An 18,923-nucleotide genomic window follows, 5' to 3' on the forward strand; every position below is an offset into this window, starting at 1 on the left:
AAGCTCACAAATAATCCAGAAATCAACATAGTTGATGTTTTTTATTATTATCACCATCATCATCATCATCATCATTATCATTACTATTATTGATGTCTAGAACTGGGGATTACTTTTATCCTGAAAACAGGAATTTAACAAATGGACTGCATTTTGACAAATGAATAGCAATTTAATAAATAGATAGCATTTAACAAAATTTTCATAGGTTATTGCCTGAGATGATGCAGTGACTTGGATTCAGGAAGACCTGTATTCAAATCTTGATTCAGAGACTTGCAATCTATATGAACCAGGTCAAAGCATTTAACCTCTCGTTGCCTCAGTATTCTCATTTGTAAAGTGGGACTATCAATAGCACCTACCTTTTCAGACTGCTGTGGGGGTTAAATTCAAGTAATATTTGTAAAGTACTTTGTAAAGTTTAAAGTGCCATGTGAATGCTATTATTATTATTATCATCATCATCATCAGATTTTAAGAAAGGAATAAAAAGTATCAAATGTTCCCCCTAAGAAAAGATTGATCTCTACAGAATCTTTAAAACATGTGGGGCTCTGTGGGGGATTTCAGTCTTGGATCTACTAGAAGTTGTCCACTTACTTTCATACCTTCAAGTGAAAAGCAAATTTCCTTGATGGGTGCTTATGTAACAATACAAATCTGTTGGAGTAGATGGTAGTGGTGGAAGGATGAGACTAGGACCCTCATCCTCTTTTCCAACTTTTTCTGAAATCTGCTATGAACACACACACACACAGCCTGAGTTCAGTTCTGGGAGTGGTAGTGATGGTGATAAAAATTCTTCTAAAAACCTGTCACCCAAAGGACCACTGAAATTTTTCCAAGGAAGCCTACAACACATTGAACATTACAACTGGAAATTCAAGCAGAAATTTTTGTATTGGTGCTGCAACACATAGAAAACTGGAATTTTGAGACTTCCGGCCAAGATGGCAGAGAGAAGACAGGCACAGTTCTAACGTCTCCTGATCTCTTCCCCATCTATCACATGAAACAAACCTCTTAAAAGAAATCCAAACCACAAAACCCAGAAAGAAAAGCCAGGAGAAAGAACATCTATCTCAGGATTTGTCTCCGGTAGCAGCTTTGGCTGAATTCAGGCGGGTGAGTCTGGGCTCAGAGGGAGGATCAGCTCCGGATAAGCCAGATCAACAGCTGAATTGGAACCGGGAGTCTGAGGGTCCGAGAGCCAGACCTGCTGGATCAGCAGTGGTGCTGGACAACAGGGGCTTGGGTCGGCGGGGGAGCAGAGGCGCTGGTGTTGGTGCTCTCCGCCTGGAGCTCAGGACCAGGTTGGGGGGAGAGTTCTGGTGCAGGAGAGCTGTGAACACCATCCTGGGGTCCTCTGGTCCCATTACAACTCAGACCTCCTCCCAAACAAATGCAAACTACTTCTGCCTCAGGCCCAGGTGTGTGAGCAGAAGAACCAGCCCAGCTGAGGAATGACCTCAGGCCAGGGTAAAGCCCATCATTGACTGAAGGCAAAAGAATTCAATAGCTCCAACTCCTCCCTTCAAGCAAAGGGAGAAGGCCTCAGTCAAGGACACAGACACTCCAGAGAAAGCAACCAGCACCTCCTACCAGCCAGCCAGAGGAACTGAACGCAGTGAGTAAAGCCTTTAGCGATCCCAAGCCCCGGTGAACCAGCACCCCCCCCCAACTCAAGCTTTTAGCAAAATGAAGAAGGGTCAGCGGAAAGGTGGATACATAGAAAAATTGCTGGAAGGGAAAGACCCTAACTCAGAGAGACGTGGAACCTCTGAGGAGAATACAATCTGGTCTCCAGCACAGAAAGACTTCATTGAAGAAATAAGGAAGGAGCTTAAAAAGCTGGGAGAGACAATTAATACCTTGCAATAAGAAAACAAAACCTTTGAAAGTTCAATTGGACAAATACAAAAGGAGAATAAATCTCTCAGATCATCAATTGGATCAATACAAAATCAAAATAATTCTCTCAGATGCTCAAATGAGCAAATGCAAAAAGAAATTAATTCTCTCAAAACCTCAATTGGTCAAATGGAAAGATCTTTCAAAAGTAGAATTGACCGATTGGAAAAGGAGTTGCAAAAGGTTAATGAAGAAAACTCCTCCCCCAAAAAAAAGAATGGAGTCTACAGAAACTAATGACTCCATGAGACAGCAAGAGTCAGTCAAACAAAATCAAAAAATAGAAAAAATAGAAGAAAATGTAAAATACCTCATCAACAAAACCACCGACGTCGAGAATAGATTGAGGAGGGGCAACCTGAAAATTATAGGACTTCCTGAAAACACTGAAGAGAAAAAAAAGCCTGGACTTAATATTACAGGATCTAGTGATGGAAAACCGGCCTGATATCATGGAAGCGGAGGGCAAAGTAGTTACTGAAAGAGTACATCAATCCCCACCAGAAAAAGATCCTAAAATGAAAACACCAAGGAATGTTGTGGGCAAACTCCAGAACTATCAGATAAAAGAGAAGATCCTGCAAGCAGCCAGAAAAAAAAATTTAAATATTAAGGAGCCACAGTAAGGATCACACAGGACCTGGCTGCATCAACTTTAAGGGATCGAAGGGCCTGGAATGAGATATTTCAAAGAGCAATGAAACTTGGAATGCAGCCAAGAATCTACTTTCCTGCAAAGCTGAGTCTTCTCTTCCAGGGAAAAAGATGGACATTTAACGAAATGGAAGAATTCCAAAAATTTCTGATGAAATGACCAGAGCTAAACAGAAAATTTGGGCATCAAACAGGAGGTTCAAGAGATGCTTGAAAAGGTTTAAAAAAAGGGGGGGTGTGGTAAAAGGAAAAAAAATGCAATCCAGTAAGTTGAAACTGGCTATATCCCAGCATGGGGGGGGGGGGGGGTAAAGATTCTCATAAATCTTGAGAATTGTGACTCTAACAGAGAGAATACACTTAGCCAGAAATGATGGACATTCATGACCTATCCATGAGACTGCTATCTAATGGGATGTAACTGGCTTTAAGCCCACTTGGGAGAAAGACTCTAATAACTCTCAGGAATTTTGACTCTATTCGATAGAATATACTGAAGTAGAAGGGACAGACACTCAGAATTTTCTATGACTTAGATAGAAAGATCTGAAAAACACTACCTCCTTAAAAAGGGGGGACAGGATAGAGACGGGAGGAGGGAGGGGATTGAATGGGGTAAATTTCATTACACTAAGAGGTACCAAAAAACCTATGGTAATAGAGGGGAAGAAGGGAGCAGAGGAGACACACCTGAATCTTCTTCTCATCAGACCTGGCTTAAAGTCAACCTACACATACTCAGTTAACTTATAAAACATCTAACCTTTCAAGTATTAAAAGGGGAAAAGGGGAGGGGGGATGGAGAAAGGGAAGGGGAGTGGGGGGAAAAGGGGAAATAACAAAAGGGAAGGGAAAAGGGGAAAGAAAGGGGAGGGTGTGATATAGGAGGGCAAACACACTGAAGGGGGCAGTATTCAGAAACAAAATACTGGGAAATGTGGATAAAGGGGGGAAGGGGGAAAATACAAACACAGGGAAGATAGCACAGAGGGCAATAAAGAATTAGTAATCATAACCTTGAATGTGAATGGGATGAACTCTCCCTTAAAATGTAAGCAAATAGCAGAGTGAATTAAAAAGCAGAATCCTACAATATGCTGCTTACAAGAAACTCATTTGCAGCAGAGAGATACATATAGGGTAAAGGTAAAAGGTTGGAGCAAAATATATATTGCTTCAGCTGAAGTAAAAAAAGCAGGGGTAGCAATCTTTATCTCAGACAAAGCAGCAGCAAAAATAGATAGCATTAAGAGAGATAAGGAAGGAAACTTTATCCTCCTAAAAAGTACCATAGACAATAAAGTCATTTCAGTATTGAATATATATGCACCCAGTGGGACAGCACCCAAATTCTTAGAGGAGAAGCTGAAAGCACTACAGACAGCAAAACTCTACTAGAGGGAGACCTCAACCTCCCGCTATCATTTCTAGATAAATCGAATCATAAAATAAACAAGAAAGACATTAAGGAGGTAAATAGATTGTTAGAAAAATTAGATATGGTAGACTTATGGAGGAAACTGAATGGAGATAGAAAGGAACATAAATTTTTCTCTGCAGTACATGGAACTTATACAAAAATTGACCATGTACTAGGACATAAAAACCTAATGATCAACTGCAGAGAGGCAGAAATAGTGAATATATCTTTCTCAGATCACAATGCAATAAAAGTCATATGCAATAATGGGCCAAGGAGATATAGACCCAGAACAAATTGGAAACTGAATAACCTCATTTTAAAAAATGAGTGGACCAAAAAACAAATTATAGAAAGAATTAACCATTTTATCCTAGATAATGATAACAATGAAACCACAAACCAAAACCTATGGGGTTCATTCAAAGCGACTCTCAGGGGATATATTATAGCTCTAAATTGTTACATGAATAAATTGGAGAAAGAGGAAATCAATGAACTAAACATGCAACTAAAAAAATTAGAGAAAGAACAAATCAAAAATCTCCAATTAAATACCAAATTAGAAATTCTAAAAATTAAAGGAGAAATGAATAAAATCGAAAGCAAAAAAAAATTGAATTAATAAATAAATCCAAAAGTCTGTATTATGAAAAAACTAATAAAATTGATGAACCTCTGGTCAATTTGATTTTAAAAAAGAAAGAAGAAAAACAAATTGCTAGTATCGTAAATGAAAAAGGTGAACTCACCACCAATGAGGAGAAAATTAAAGTCATAATTCGAAATTATTTTGCCCAACTCTATGCCAATAAATTTGATAATCTAAGTGAAATGGATGAATATTTACAAAAATGTAAGTTGCCCAGGTTAAATGAAAAAGAGATTAAATACCTAAACAACCCTATCTCAGAAAAAGAAATTCAACAAGCCATTACTGAACTCCCTAAAAAAAAATCTCCAGGGCCTGACGGATTCACAAGTGAATTCTACCAAACATTTAAGGAACAATTGGTTCCAATCCTATATTAACTCTTTGGAAAAATAGGGAAAGATGGAACTCTGCCTAACTCTTTCTATGAAACCAATATGGTACTGCTACCTAAACCAGGAAGAGTTAAAACAGAGAAAGAAAATTATAGACCTATTTCCCTGATGAATATAGATACAAAAATCCTAAATAAAATCTTAGCAAAATGATTACAACTAGTCATCACTAGGATAATACATTATGATCAAGTAGAATTTATCCCAGGAATGCAGGGTTGGTTCTATATTAGGAAAACTGTTAGTATACTCAATTATATCAACAACAAACCTATCAGAAATCATATGATCATATCAATAGATGCTGAAAAAGCTTTTGACAAAATACAGCATCCATTCCTATTAAAAGCACTAGAGAGCATAGGAATAAATGGACTGTTCCTTAAAATAATTAGCAGTATCTATTTGAAACCATCAACAAGCATTATATTCAATGGGGAGAGGCTAGAGGCATTCCCAATAAGATCAGGGGTGAAACAAGAGTGCCCATTATCACCACTACTATTCAATATTGTATTAGAAATGTTAGCATCAGCAATTAGAGAAGAAAAAGAAATTGAAGGAATTAGAATTGGGAAGGAAGAGTCAAAACTCTCACTCTTTGCAGACGACATGATGCTCTACCTAGAGAATCCCAAGAAATCATCCAAAAAACTACTGGAAACAATTAGCAAGTTTAGCAAAGTTGCAGGTTATAAAATAAACCCTCATAAATCCTCAACTTTTCTATATATGTCTAGCAAGAAACAGCAGGAAGAGCTAGAAAGAGAAATCCCATTCAAAGTAACCTCAGACAATATAAAATATTTGGGAGCCTATTTGCCAAGACAGACTCAGAATCTTTTTGAAAACAATTATAAAACACTTCTCACACAAATTAAATCAGATTTAAATAACTGGGCAAATATCAACTACTCATGGATAGGTAGAGCTAATATAATAAAAATGACAATTCTACCAAAACTAAACTATCTGTTTAGTGCCCTACCAATCAAAATTCCAAAAAATTACTTTAATGAGTTAGAAAAAATTGTAAGTAAATTCATATGGAGAAATAAAAAGTCAAAAATTGCCAGGAGCTTAATGAAAAAAAGTGCAAAAGAAGGTGGCTTAGCCCTACCCAATCTAAGATTATATTATAAAGCATCAGTCATCAAAACTGTTTGGTATTGGCTAAGAAATAGAGTGGTGGACCAGTGGAATAGACTAGGTGTAAAAGCAGGAGATGATTATAGTAATCTGCTGTTTGATAAACCCAAAGAGTACAGCCATTGGGATAAATACTCCCTCTTTGATAAAAATTGCTGGGATAATTGGAAGTTAGTATGGAAGAAACTTAGATTAGAACAACACCTTACACCCTTTACCAAGATAAGATCCAAATGGTTATAGGACATAGACATAAAAAACAATACTATAAGCAAATTAGAAGATCAAGGAATAGTCTACCTGTCAGATCTATGGAAAGGGAAGCAGTTTATAACTAAGGAAGAGTTGGAGAACATCACTAAAAACCAATTCAATGATTTCGATTACATTAAATTAAAATTTGTACAGATAAAACCAATGTAGCCAAGATCAAAAGAAATGTAGTAAATTGGGAAACAATCTTTACAAGTAATGATTCTGACAAAGGACTCATTTCTAAAATATACAGAGAACTGAGTCATATTTTTAAAACAAAAAGCCATTCCCCAATTGACAAATGGTCAAAGGATATGCAAAGGCAATTTACAGATGAGGAAATCGAAGCAATCCATAGCTATATGAAAAAATGCTCTAAATCATTAATTATTAGAGAAATGCAAATTAAAGCTTCTCTGAGGTACCACCTCACACCTCTCAGATTGGCCAATATGACCAGGAAGGATAATGATCATTATTGGAAGGGTTGTGGGAAATCTGGGACACTATTACACTGTTAGTGGAGCTGTGAACTCATCCAACCCTTCTGGAGAGCTATTTGGAACTATGCCCAAAGGGCAACAAAAATGTGCATAGCCTTTGACCTAACAATACTACTACTGGGTCTATACCCTGAAGAGATGATGAAAAAGGGTAAAAACATTACTTTTACAAAAATATTTATAGCAGCCCTGTTTGTGGTGGCAAAGAATTGGAAATCCAGTAAATGTCCTTCAGTTGGGGAATGGCTTAGCAAACTCTGGTATATGTATGTCATGGAACACTATTGTTCTATTAGAAACCAGGAGGGATGGGATTTCAGGAAAGCCTGGAAGGATTTGCATGAACTGATGCTGAGTGAGATGAGCAAAACCAGAAAAACACTGTATACCCTAACAGCAACATGGGAGTGATGTTCAACCTTGAAGGACTTGCTCATTCCATCAGTGCAACAATCGGGAATAATTTGGGGCTGTCTGCAAAGGAGAGTGCCATCTGTATCCAACTAAGGAGCTGTGGAGTTTGAACAAATTGCAAGGATTATTCCCTTTAATTTAGAAAAAAATAAATATCTTATTATCTGATCTTGTTACCTCTTAGACTTCTCTTCTTTAAGGATATGATTTCTCATTACACCCAATTTGGATCAAGGTACAACATGGAAACCAAATAAAGACTGACAGAGTGCTTTCCATGGGGGCGTGGGGCGAGGGAAGCAAGTTTGGGGGGAAAACTGTAAAACTCAAATAATATCTTTAATAAAAATTTTTTAAAATACTGGAATTTCCTCAGTGATTCCCTACAACACATGAGGCAAGACAAATGGAGGTTTGAACTCATCCTTCTCTAGGAATAATAGACTAATTTAAAAAAATCAATTAAGAACTTTTGATTTGTTGTTCATGGCTTGTCTATCAACAGGGACACTTTAACAAATGGAACTGCAGCCTGTAAGGATCACAGACAAGCTATCTAGATTTAGGTCTCATTAAGGTAAGTGGTTATGTTGAAAAGAGCCAGGGGAGAAGGGGAAGGAGACTGATCATGGATGGACTCCCATAGTATATTCCAGGTGAATTGGTAGGTACCTTTATTCTTTACCATATTCATATCGCTCATGTTAGCAGCCATGCCCATCAAAGTATGAGTATATTAGTCAATAGGCATTTCAAAAGTACCTCCTGTACCAGGCAAATGACTAGGCACTGGAAATTCCAAAAGAGGCAAAAGATAGTTCTTGTTCTCAAGGAGAACAAATGAACAATATGTACAAACAAGTTCTATCCAGGATATATAGGAAATGATGTTCATTTTTTGTTTTCAAAGAGGACCAATAACATCACATAATGGGTGATATCTTGAATTGCACATGAAATAGATTTAAGTGAAGCAAAGTTACATAGTCATCTGGTTCACTCTCTCTTCCAAAGTCATCAAAATCCAATGACATGACAAAAATCAAGAAGCCTGGAGATGACCTGAAATGAAGTGGATGATGTTGGTATCTTTGATGCTTGACCAAGGTGCTCCATAACACCTCTTTCAGGTGCCTTCATAGTTATTGGTATAAGCGGTCTCATTTTCCTATTCTTCTGGGGAAATCTTCATATGCTTGGGGGTAGACATCTCATAACTCACAGAAGGCTCTGAGACTACTTAGTTACTTCCAACCTAGTTTAGCCCAAAAGCTGAGACAACCATGGTGTGGCTACTTAGCATGATGCAGCTCCATGGACTCACAGGTGAGAATGAGAGAGACTGAAAAGTAGTAGTTGGTAGGGAGGAAGAGAAAACTATAAAGAAGAGAGTGTCAAGGAAGAGAGAGTAATTAGTAGAGTCAAAGGCTCAGAGATGTTAAAGAAAATGAAGACTGAGGGGAAAGTGACTGGATGTGGCAAATAAGAGATAATTAGTAACTTTGGAGAGAAAAATTTTAGTGAAATGGTGAAATCAGAAGACTATCATGCTTCTTAAGGGGCTAAGAAGAGATTAAGAGTAAAAAAAATGGAGACAGCTTTTTCAAAGAATTTAGCCACAAAGGGAAAGGAGATAAATGGTTCGGGTGAGGGTTTTTCAAGATGTTTTGATGCAGACAGTAGAGACAGTTTTGACTGACAGATAAGGAGAGAATGATAAGTGATTGAGTTGGAATGACAGAGGGGGAAATCTATTGAGGGACCTCATATGACTGCTTAAGCAAGCAAAAGGCTAAACTTTGAAACAGATTAAGGTCACCTCTTTATGTAAGATATGAGTAAAGGAAGAGGTAGTAACTGAAGGCAGAAAGAGTAAGAGTAAGTTAACAATGAATCACTTTGATTTTTTCTGTAAAATATGAAGGAGGTTCTCAGTTAAGACACTGAGGAGAATCATGGCAGGTTTGAGGAAGAAAGAAAGGGATTAGAAGAGTCACTGTATTAAACAGAATAGTGTAATTACCTAGCTGTGTGGCCTTGGGCAAGCCACTTAACCCCTGTTTGCCTTGCAAAAACCTAAAAAAAAACAGAATAGTGAGTTGATTAGAGTAGGATTCCCTAGCACCAGTAGTGGTCCAATTGAAGTTGTATAACATATGTTTCAATGGATCCAATCAGAATAGTTGCTTTAGTTTCTCTACTTTCATTCAGAACATATGTGTAGGAACAAAAGCAGTGGATGGTGGTAATTTTCTAAGACTACAGCTTAACGAAGTGCAATTGGTGATGTGGATGGGTTGGGGATTCAAGAGGCCAATTTAGAACTGAATTACTTCACTAAGGGGTCAAGAGGGGCAAAAGAGAAGAAAGTGACAAGTGGAGGGGAGATGGCTTGGGAGAATAGTGTTTGGTAATAGAAGATGGAGAGAGAGGTACAAAGCCAATATGGTCAGATAAGAAGATTTCAGAATTTTTTAAACATGAGGTGGTACATTTATGGATAATGGCAAGATCAAAGATTAGGCCATAGTTAGAATGTTTGAGAGATACTCTTTTTCTTTCTCCCTCTCCCCCTTTTCCCCCATACACACATACACACACACACACACACACACACACACACACACACACACAAAAACATAAGCAGATATGTTTTGCACATAAATATAAACATACACACACAGTATAAGGGCTGGAGTTTGGGAAGGAAGAATGTGAGCTAGATATTGAACTCATTGAGAAAGTAAAAGATGTGACCTGGAGGTCTAAAGACAATAGTTATCTGCTTAAAGTTCCATGTAAATCTAAAATTCTATGTGCATTAAGCACAAATATCATGGCACTGTTCTATAACATTTGCCCCAAATCTATAAATGATCCTAGTTTCTGACTTTGAGCATCTAAAGTCATTCAGAAAAAAATTGTCATACTGCTTTTTAGAACTGCAAAACCTGACAAACTGACAAAAAAATAACCCAGGAAAAAATCCACAGTAAACTGATAGGGTTTAAGCCAATGACACTAGATCAGCAATTTCCATGATTACTTTCTGATTTAAGTGAAAAAAAAGTTCAACATACTCATCCTGCTATAAACTTTATAATAAACTGTTTCAAACCATTTAATAAAGCAATCATCTTAAAAACACATACACATATAAACATATATGTATGTGTATGTATTTGTTGTACTTTCTTAGTTAACCAAATTTCATTTATCTGTGACACATAATACACTCAACCTGGGAGATCAATGGCTATTTAACATAACTCTAGTATTATTTATTCACCATCCTGATAAGCCTTATAATGGTAAAATTAAGTTCCCCTATAAGATTAACACACTGCATATATCCTAGGAACTTTAAGTCATAAATGCCAAATCTCTAGTCTTACAAATTATCCTTTTATACTATAGGTAATTTTCCAGAAGCCCAGATACTCCTCAGGCTAACAGCTCTAAAACAGAACACTATGTTGCCTATTTGGCAAAGAGTTGGTACTAAGATGTATATACCAATTACACTATTGGAATCCACAGTCAATGAGCATCATTAAGCACTTATTATGAATTAGACACTGTGTTAGGAACAATGTATACAATTCATAAAAAATTAATAATAAATGTCCTTATTTTGTCACTTCCAGAACAATCTCAATTAAATAATTAACCTCTTAGATTAAAAGTATCAAAGTACTTCGAGGTAAGGAGCTTAAGGGAAAATAAAAAGAGAAAGAATATGAAAACATAATAAATATATTAAATATAAATTTTACTTTCACAAAATATTATTATAAAATTAAATTAAAATTATAAATACAAAATTAAGCTAAAATAAATAAAAATAAAAGATCTTCTCCTAAACAATGGGTGTAGTTTTAATTCAGAAGGAGGCTTTCCTTGCCTAGTTCAAAAAGCAGCTTTATCAACAAAGTTCCAATTCAGAGATAGACTATGAATTCAAAGATAGAGTGAAACAACTAATATTAAGGTTTCCAAAGTTTTTTTTTTTTAATGTAAAAAATAGAAATGGCAGAGGCAGCTAGGAGGCACAGTGGATATATACACTCCCTGGATTCAGGAGGACCTGAGTTCAAATCTGACCTCAGACACTTTAGTTACTACCTGTGTGAATTTGAGCAAGTCACTTGATTCCATTATCTTGCCAAAAAAAAATGAAGTGGCATTATTTAGATTTATTTTATTTACATAATCATTTAATTGTCCATTTCAACCACTGTCTTTTAATTTTTTGGTCTCATTCTTTTTTTTTTTTAGTTTTTGCAAGGCAATGGGGTTAAGTGACTTGCACAAGGCCACACAGCTAGGTAATTATTAAGTGTCTGAGACCAGATTTGAACCCAGGTACTCCTGACTCCAAGGCCAGTGCTTTATATACTATGCCATCTAGCCGCCCCTTTTGATCTCATTCTACATGCTATTCTGAAATAAAATCCTTATTACAAAGAGAAGAATAGGTTAGGAATAATTGTTTCTATATTTTTAAATGTTTGGACTCAATTTTAGAAACTTAACAAGTGAAAGTAATATTGATGTTGATCAAATGAATCATGATAAATTAAAAGAGTATAAATTAGTATTTCCTTAATTACTTATAGAAATGCTAATCTAACCTTTCCTCATTTCAAAGGCTGATGAAAGGGTAGTATTAATAGTGTAAAGGTATGATGGGACATCAAATCATTCAGAAGTGAAGCACTTTGCTAATGAATCTTTGCATTGTAAATCTAATCTGAAGCTTAATACTTCACTTTTCTTCTGTTTCATAATGGAAAGGATTTTAAAATCATATGGAGCATTCTTGTCCCTTTATTGGCAAGAGTAATTTGGACTAGAAAATATATGAGGAATAAAATGTGAGTTTTAATCAAAATGTAATACTCAAGAATAAAGGATATAAAATGTTTAGAAAATAGGAATATAGGACAGAATGTGTTTAGAACAATCCCCAAATGGTACAAATATAGTAATATTTGAGCTCAATGATTCAAACTGTTTCATCTGTACTTGTGAAATACATAACATTTAATTCTTTTCTTTTTTGTTTTTTGCAAGGCAATGAGGTTAAATGACTTACTCAAGGTCACATAGCTAAGTAATTATTAAGTGTCTGAGATCATATTGAATTCAGGTCCTTCTGACTCCAGGGCCAGTGCTCTATCCACTGTGCCACCTAGCTGCCCCATAACATTTAATTCTGTTGGGGGTTTAAAAATATGATTATATATTTATTTCATTTTTCCAAAGCAACTACCATGAAAGAAAAAAGTACGTAGTAAAATTAAATAAAGCTGATTTGGAATTTCCCTTTGACATCTTTCTCCTGTTTAAATCAGAAAGATTTAATTTCACATTTATATTATTATTGATCCAAGAACAAATAGTTGATTTTGAATATTTATTTTTTCCTAAAATCTTTCCAGTATTTTTATGTATTCCAATAAATGTCATCCTGAGATGTATTTATATGGAAGACATCTTTAAAGGGGTAAAGACATTAGTCATGTTTTCTTTTTTAATTGAATTGTAAGCATTCTATTTAATTAGATTATTAATAGGTTATTTCCAAAACAGTAGTGTATCATTCTGATTAATAAACAATCCCCTCAGTCTATTATGGGCCCTAAGTATTCAGCAAGTTCATATGTACACCTAGGATATCCACTAGGTCTCTTTTCAGGTAGACAGGGATTATATGAGAACATGAACTAGAGTAAAGCTATAAAAGTCATTGTTATACACTGTGCATTTCGCAGTCAAGTACTTTATCTGTAATGTGAGATAGGAGAAAAGACTGGCACATAGAGTATTGCTTTACGACTATACAAAAGGGCAGCAGACCCTTACCAACATTTTTCTAAATGAAATGTTTCCTAAATCACAGTGAAAAATTGTGGTGAGGTCACGTGTGAATGAGTAAAGCAAAAGTGATGATTGGTTATGGTTCTCTCTGCCATTATTAATGGACCTGGATCATGAAAAATACTCTGTGGGAAAGTGTCAGCCTCTTAAATAGGTGCTCAGAAACTTTCAGCTCATTAAATTACCAACATTTGCCGCCTCACTTGTCAAGAATAAATCTGTTTAGTAACTGCTGTCCAGTCATATTCATAAACCATATCTTCATAGCTAGCATATGTCTATATTCAACTGTGATATAATAATATACTTTAGAAAAACTGAATTTTGATCTCACTTTTCACTTGAGAAAATACTATATATAAGAGTGTGATGATATATAAAGATAAAGCTAGATATGTTTTCTTGAGATTCCAAAATAGTGGTAATTATAAACAATACCAGTGTTCCTCAATTATAAACATAAAAATTCCCTGATAATGAGCTTTAACATATCTATTCATCACAAGATCAAATTATTTATAGACTTTTGAAATTCACATGGGAAAAATCTTCATTTTGAACTATCAAAATATTTTTTCCTAGAACTGGAAGAAAAATACTCTTCAAAATCATTCATAAAAAAATAAATTACTTTTTTCTTTAGAAAGTATGAGAAGAATTTAATTCTTTATGGGGGGAAAACTTATTCTGAGTAATTACTTTTTGATAAATCATGATTTTCTAAATCATAATATAAGAAGATAAAATATTTCTATCCAGTCTAGAATTTCTCTATACCTTAATTTTCATTTCATTTATGAATATTTATCGCTACAGTTTTCAATAATGGTCAAGTTGATTTGCTAGAAATGCTTAATATTAGATCAAAATCAAGAAGTTTTTCTTGGCTAGTAAGGTTTCAGGACTTTGATGCTATTATAAACCTCATGCAATTGCACAGTGTGTCTGTGACATATTGTGAATCCTTGAAAACCTCCTGAATGGTGTTACTATGATTTTTATTGAGAAAATAGTTCCTTCACATTACATTACCAATTAGTTTTTTAGAAAAATTAAATCCTGCTGCTTTAGTTTATGAAATAACTCAAATATTATTGATGAAGTAAAAAAAACTTACTTGGCAAAGCAGTGGGGGACACAGGGTGCTGACAGGACCCACCACAGCAGGTTGAGTAGAACTGTGGAACTCTCAGGAAAAAACCTTTGGAAGAAGCTGCAGATAAAACATCAATCTCATTCGTTATCGATTTATTTTAGACAAAAGCCAGTTGCTTATAAATTAATAAATAGAGCCTTCTGAACCTATTTTCTCATTTTCAATTAACTATCTTTTAATATTAAAGGCTTGAATAGCCAAATGGTCTGCCAAATAGTTACTATATTATTTTAGCATGGTTTCATGAAGTTTGTAGATTGAATTAAAATACATTATGAAATAATGAATTTATATATTCCTTTGACCATGTAATCATATTCATTAATATAAAATGTCTGGATACCCTGAAAATCAGGAAATAAATGTTTACAAGTTTTTAAAATAAACTATTTATTTATTTATTTATAAGGTTACTGACATAATTATTATGCTGCTCATTATTTTTTATAGCTCAATGAATAAAAAGTACATATCAAACACATTTCTAATTAAATTATCAATATACTCGCATCTATGAATTTACAAGTTATTTTACTTGAGAAAAAATGTTCACACCAATTTAGGATATATAACAATTACCCTTTTAAAACTTTGTTTTATTATTTGTTTATATTTTCAAACATTGCTTCAACTCTTGTTAATGTTACTTTTGGAAGTATTTAAACTAAATTATAATCTCCTTTCCTCATGAGATATTTTACATTTACATACCTCTACCTCCATTCATGTGTAAGGAAATTTAGAGTATGAAATAGCTAGCACTTATCTTAGATACAAAATTCCCTACAGTCCAATATTCTATCAAATGAAATGAGATGTACTATACCCTTAAAAATGAACTTGTCATTTGTAATATGGTTTTATTATTTTTTAAAAAATCATTTTGGGCGGCTAGGTGGCATAGTGGATAAAGTACCAGCCTTGGAGTCTCATAACTTTCAAGTAGCCTAAATCATTTTTAAATTATCTTTCCTGGATCTGTTTTCTATGTCAGTTTTCCAACGAGTTGCTTCACATTTTCTTCAAGTATTTCATTCTTTCGTTTTTGTTTTATTGTTTCTTGATTTCTCATAAGTATCCCCAGGGACCCAGGTGCCCCACATGTGCTATGGCCCATTCCAACCCCAGTGTAACAGACCTTTCCCAAAGATCTTACAAGTTTTTTTTGGCTCTGAAAATTGTTTCATTCAGCAGTTCAGTATTTCCACCAATGTAGAATTTGATTAGAGTCATAATTTTAAGGCATTGGGAGTGATCTAGGGAAGAGTTTCCAGGGATTTCCTGCCTTTACTCTACCATCTTTAAAAGGAGAAAAAGTGAAAAAAATACAAGCTTGCTTTTCTGTAAATCTGCATGATCTGAGCACAGATCATTTTACCTGGAAGGGCTAAGTAGGGAAATTTCATTGATCAATTTGCATAAAACACCACCAACAAAATTGAACCAATTTTGCTTTATGTAATTTCTATTCTATTTTACTTGAAATATTTTATTTTCTCAATAACATATAAAGACAATTTTAACAATCATTTCTTAGAAATTTTGAATTTCAAATACTTTCCTTCCTCTCTCCTTATTCTTCCCCAACACAGTAAGCAATTTGATATAGGTTTAACATGTGTAATCAGGGAAAATGTTTCCATAGTAGTCATGTTGTAAAAGAAAATATATCAAAAAATGAAAAAGATAAAGGCAATGAAAAATAATATGCTTCAATCTGAATTCAGATTCCAAAAGTTCTTTCTCTGTATGTGGATAGCATTTTCCTTTACATGTCCTTTGAAATAGTCTTAGATCTTTGTATTGTTGAAAATAGCTAAGTAATTCACAGTTGGTCACTGCTGTTACTATGTACAATGTTCTCCTGGTTCTGTTCACTTAACTTAGCATCAGTTCTTATAAATCTTTCCAGATTTTTCTGAAATTAGCCTACTCATGATTTCTTACAGCACAATAGAATTTCATTATAATTGCATACTGCAACTTGTTTAGTCATTACTCAATTGATGGGAGTTCCCTCAATTTCCAATTCTGCCACATAAAGAATTGCTATTACTAGTGTTGTACAAATAGCCCTTACCCTATTTTTTTAAAAAATTCTTTGGTATATAGTCCTAGTAGTGTTATTCAGGATCAAAGGTTGTATACAATTTTATAGCCCTTTGGGTATATTTCCAAACTGCTTTCTAGAATGCTTGAATCAGTTCACAGCTCTACCAATAGTACATTAGTGTCTCAATTATCCCACATGCCCTCCAATATTTATGATTTTCCTTTACTGTTAAATTAGCCAAATTGGTGTGAGATAGTGCCTCGGTTATTTTAATTTGACTTTCTTTAATTAATATGTAGAGCTACATGTGATTTTAAAGCAGATTATATTAATTTTCAAGTGTTGGACATATTTTTAAAAATCTGTCAAATGTCCTTTAATGTACTCTCCCCTGCCTTTAAACCACCACTCCTTTCTACACCCCATTCCACTTCCAAAAAAGGAATAAAAGAATTAAGAACACTAAGACTAGATAATTCGAGGTGGCTAGGTGGCATAGTGGATAAAGCACCAGCCTTGGAGTCAGGAGTACCTGGGTTCAAATCCGGTCTCAGACACTTAATAATTACCTAGCTGTGTGGCCTTGGGCAAGCCACTTAACCCCATTTGCCTTGCAAAAACCTAAAAAAAGTCTAGATAATTCAAGTGAGAATAACCTGAATAATAACTTCACTTAATTAAGCAAGAGTAGAAAAATTTTCACAACTAAATTAACTGATATTTTTTTAAACAATGTTAAAAGTGATCCAGTTTGCAAAAGTGAATGGAAATTGTGCTGATGAATGTAAGTTTGGTTCTCCAACTGAGAAAACAATCTGAGACTGGCTTTGGGAAAGAAGAGACTCTACTGAAAACCCCAGTGCAGAAAAAAGGCCATGAGAGGAAAGTCAGCCAAATGGCCTGATTTAGAGAGGGAATTGAAGATATGGATTGAAAAGCAAAGGACAGTTGGAATTCCTCTGTCCACAAAGATGGTTCAGCATGAAGCAAGAAGATTACTGATGAAAAAAAGTGACTGATTTCAAAGAACACAATTGGTGCTTCAGGTTCATGAAACGGAACAGAATAAGCATGTGTCCGTGCACCAGACTTGCCCAGGGAGTGCCTATGGTCAATTACAGACCAAGAGCACAGGGAGGAGCCTCTCCTAAGACAGTGATTCATCATCAAACACAGATGAGGACAAGCTAATGGATGGGAGTTTGAACAGTGATGAGGAGTTGCATGAATTTTATGATGAACAAAACTTGAGTTCAGTAACTTCATGTGATACATTTTTTTTTCAAATTTCCAGTCCCAAAATTGAGGTGCATCTTAAACATGGGAGCATCTTATACATGGGAAAATACGATACTTGGCTGAGGAGACAAAGACAGCTATTATTTGTGACACTGACTGAATGTCACTTAAGTCAAAATTCCCTAAACCTAACCAAACTGTAGCACTGAGCAACCTTTGTAATCTGGGAAAGACCTAGGTCACAAAGGTCTCCCATCATATCCAAGCCAGTACTAGTCATCCTGTCCCTATTACAACAGACCACTGGGCTCAGTTGGTTCTGAAAGAAATAGTGAGACTTGTGCTTTTGTACAACACCCCCTCACTTTAATCCAAATTACATGCATGTCATGACATCCTTTCCCTGATATCATGTCTTCTTTGAGATTGAAGGATAACTATCTTAACTTATACCCTACTTAAACAGGTTTATATGGGAATCATTATAAAATTCCAATTAAGAACTCCATTTTAAGAAGTTTAGTGTTTTTGGTTACATTTAAAATTCCAAACTGTATCCCTCTTTCCCTCCCTATTTCACACTAGAGAAAGCCACCATTTGATACAGATATATATGTACATGTGTATAAAAATGTACATACATATATTTATATATGTACTTCTGTATAGGATATACATATATACATATGTGTGTATATGTGTGTGTTTTAAAAATATGCACATATATCTATGTACATCAAAATGTACACATATATGTAGGGCAGCTAGGTGGTGCATTAGCTAGAACACTAGCCTTGGAGTCAAGAAGATGGCAGTATGAATGCAGCTCAGGCACTTGTCACTTACTAGTTATGTAACCTTGGGCAAGTCACTTATCTCTGCCTCACATCTAAGATCATCTCCAGTCAGTCTGATTTAATCTGGCCACCGGTTCCCTTTGGGTATGGAGGAGAAAATGAGGCTGGTGACTTAGCACAGCACTCCCTCACTCAAATTCATTTCATGTGCTTGTCATGGCACCACCTCCCTGATGGCAAGGTCTCCTTCCATAAAGGACAAAACATCATCATTATCATGTGTATGTAAACCTAGACTATGCATAATTCTAGTTATCAGTTCTTTCTCTGGAGATAGCATCTTTCTTCATAGGCCCTTTGTACCTGATTTAAGTAATCATAATACTCAGAATACCAATCTTTCAGTTATTCTTCAAATGACATTGCTACAACATTCTCT

General features: G+C 35.1%; 1 protein-coding gene across 1 annotated transcript in view; it reads right to left on the reverse strand.

Moving 5' to 3' along the window:
• The window catches only part of DBX2 (developing brain homeobox 2), a 67,976-nt gene that overhangs the window by 18,328 nt on the left and 30,725 nt on the right, over positions 1 to 18,923 (reverse strand). Inside the window, exon 2 of the mRNA XM_074195196.1 lies at positions 14,357 to 14,452. Within this exon, the coding sequence (XP_074051297.1) occupies positions 14,357 to 14,452 (96 nt within the window). The remainder of the gene's footprint in view (positions 1 to 14,356; positions 14,453 to 18,923) is intronic.

The sequence above is a fragment of the Macrotis lagotis genome, chromosome 7 (genome assembly GCF_037893015.1).
Source record: "Macrotis lagotis isolate mMagLag1 chromosome 7, bilby.v1.9.chrom.fasta, whole genome shotgun sequence".
NCBI lineage: Eukaryota > Metazoa > Chordata > Mammalia > Peramelemorphia > Peramelidae > Macrotis > Macrotis lagotis.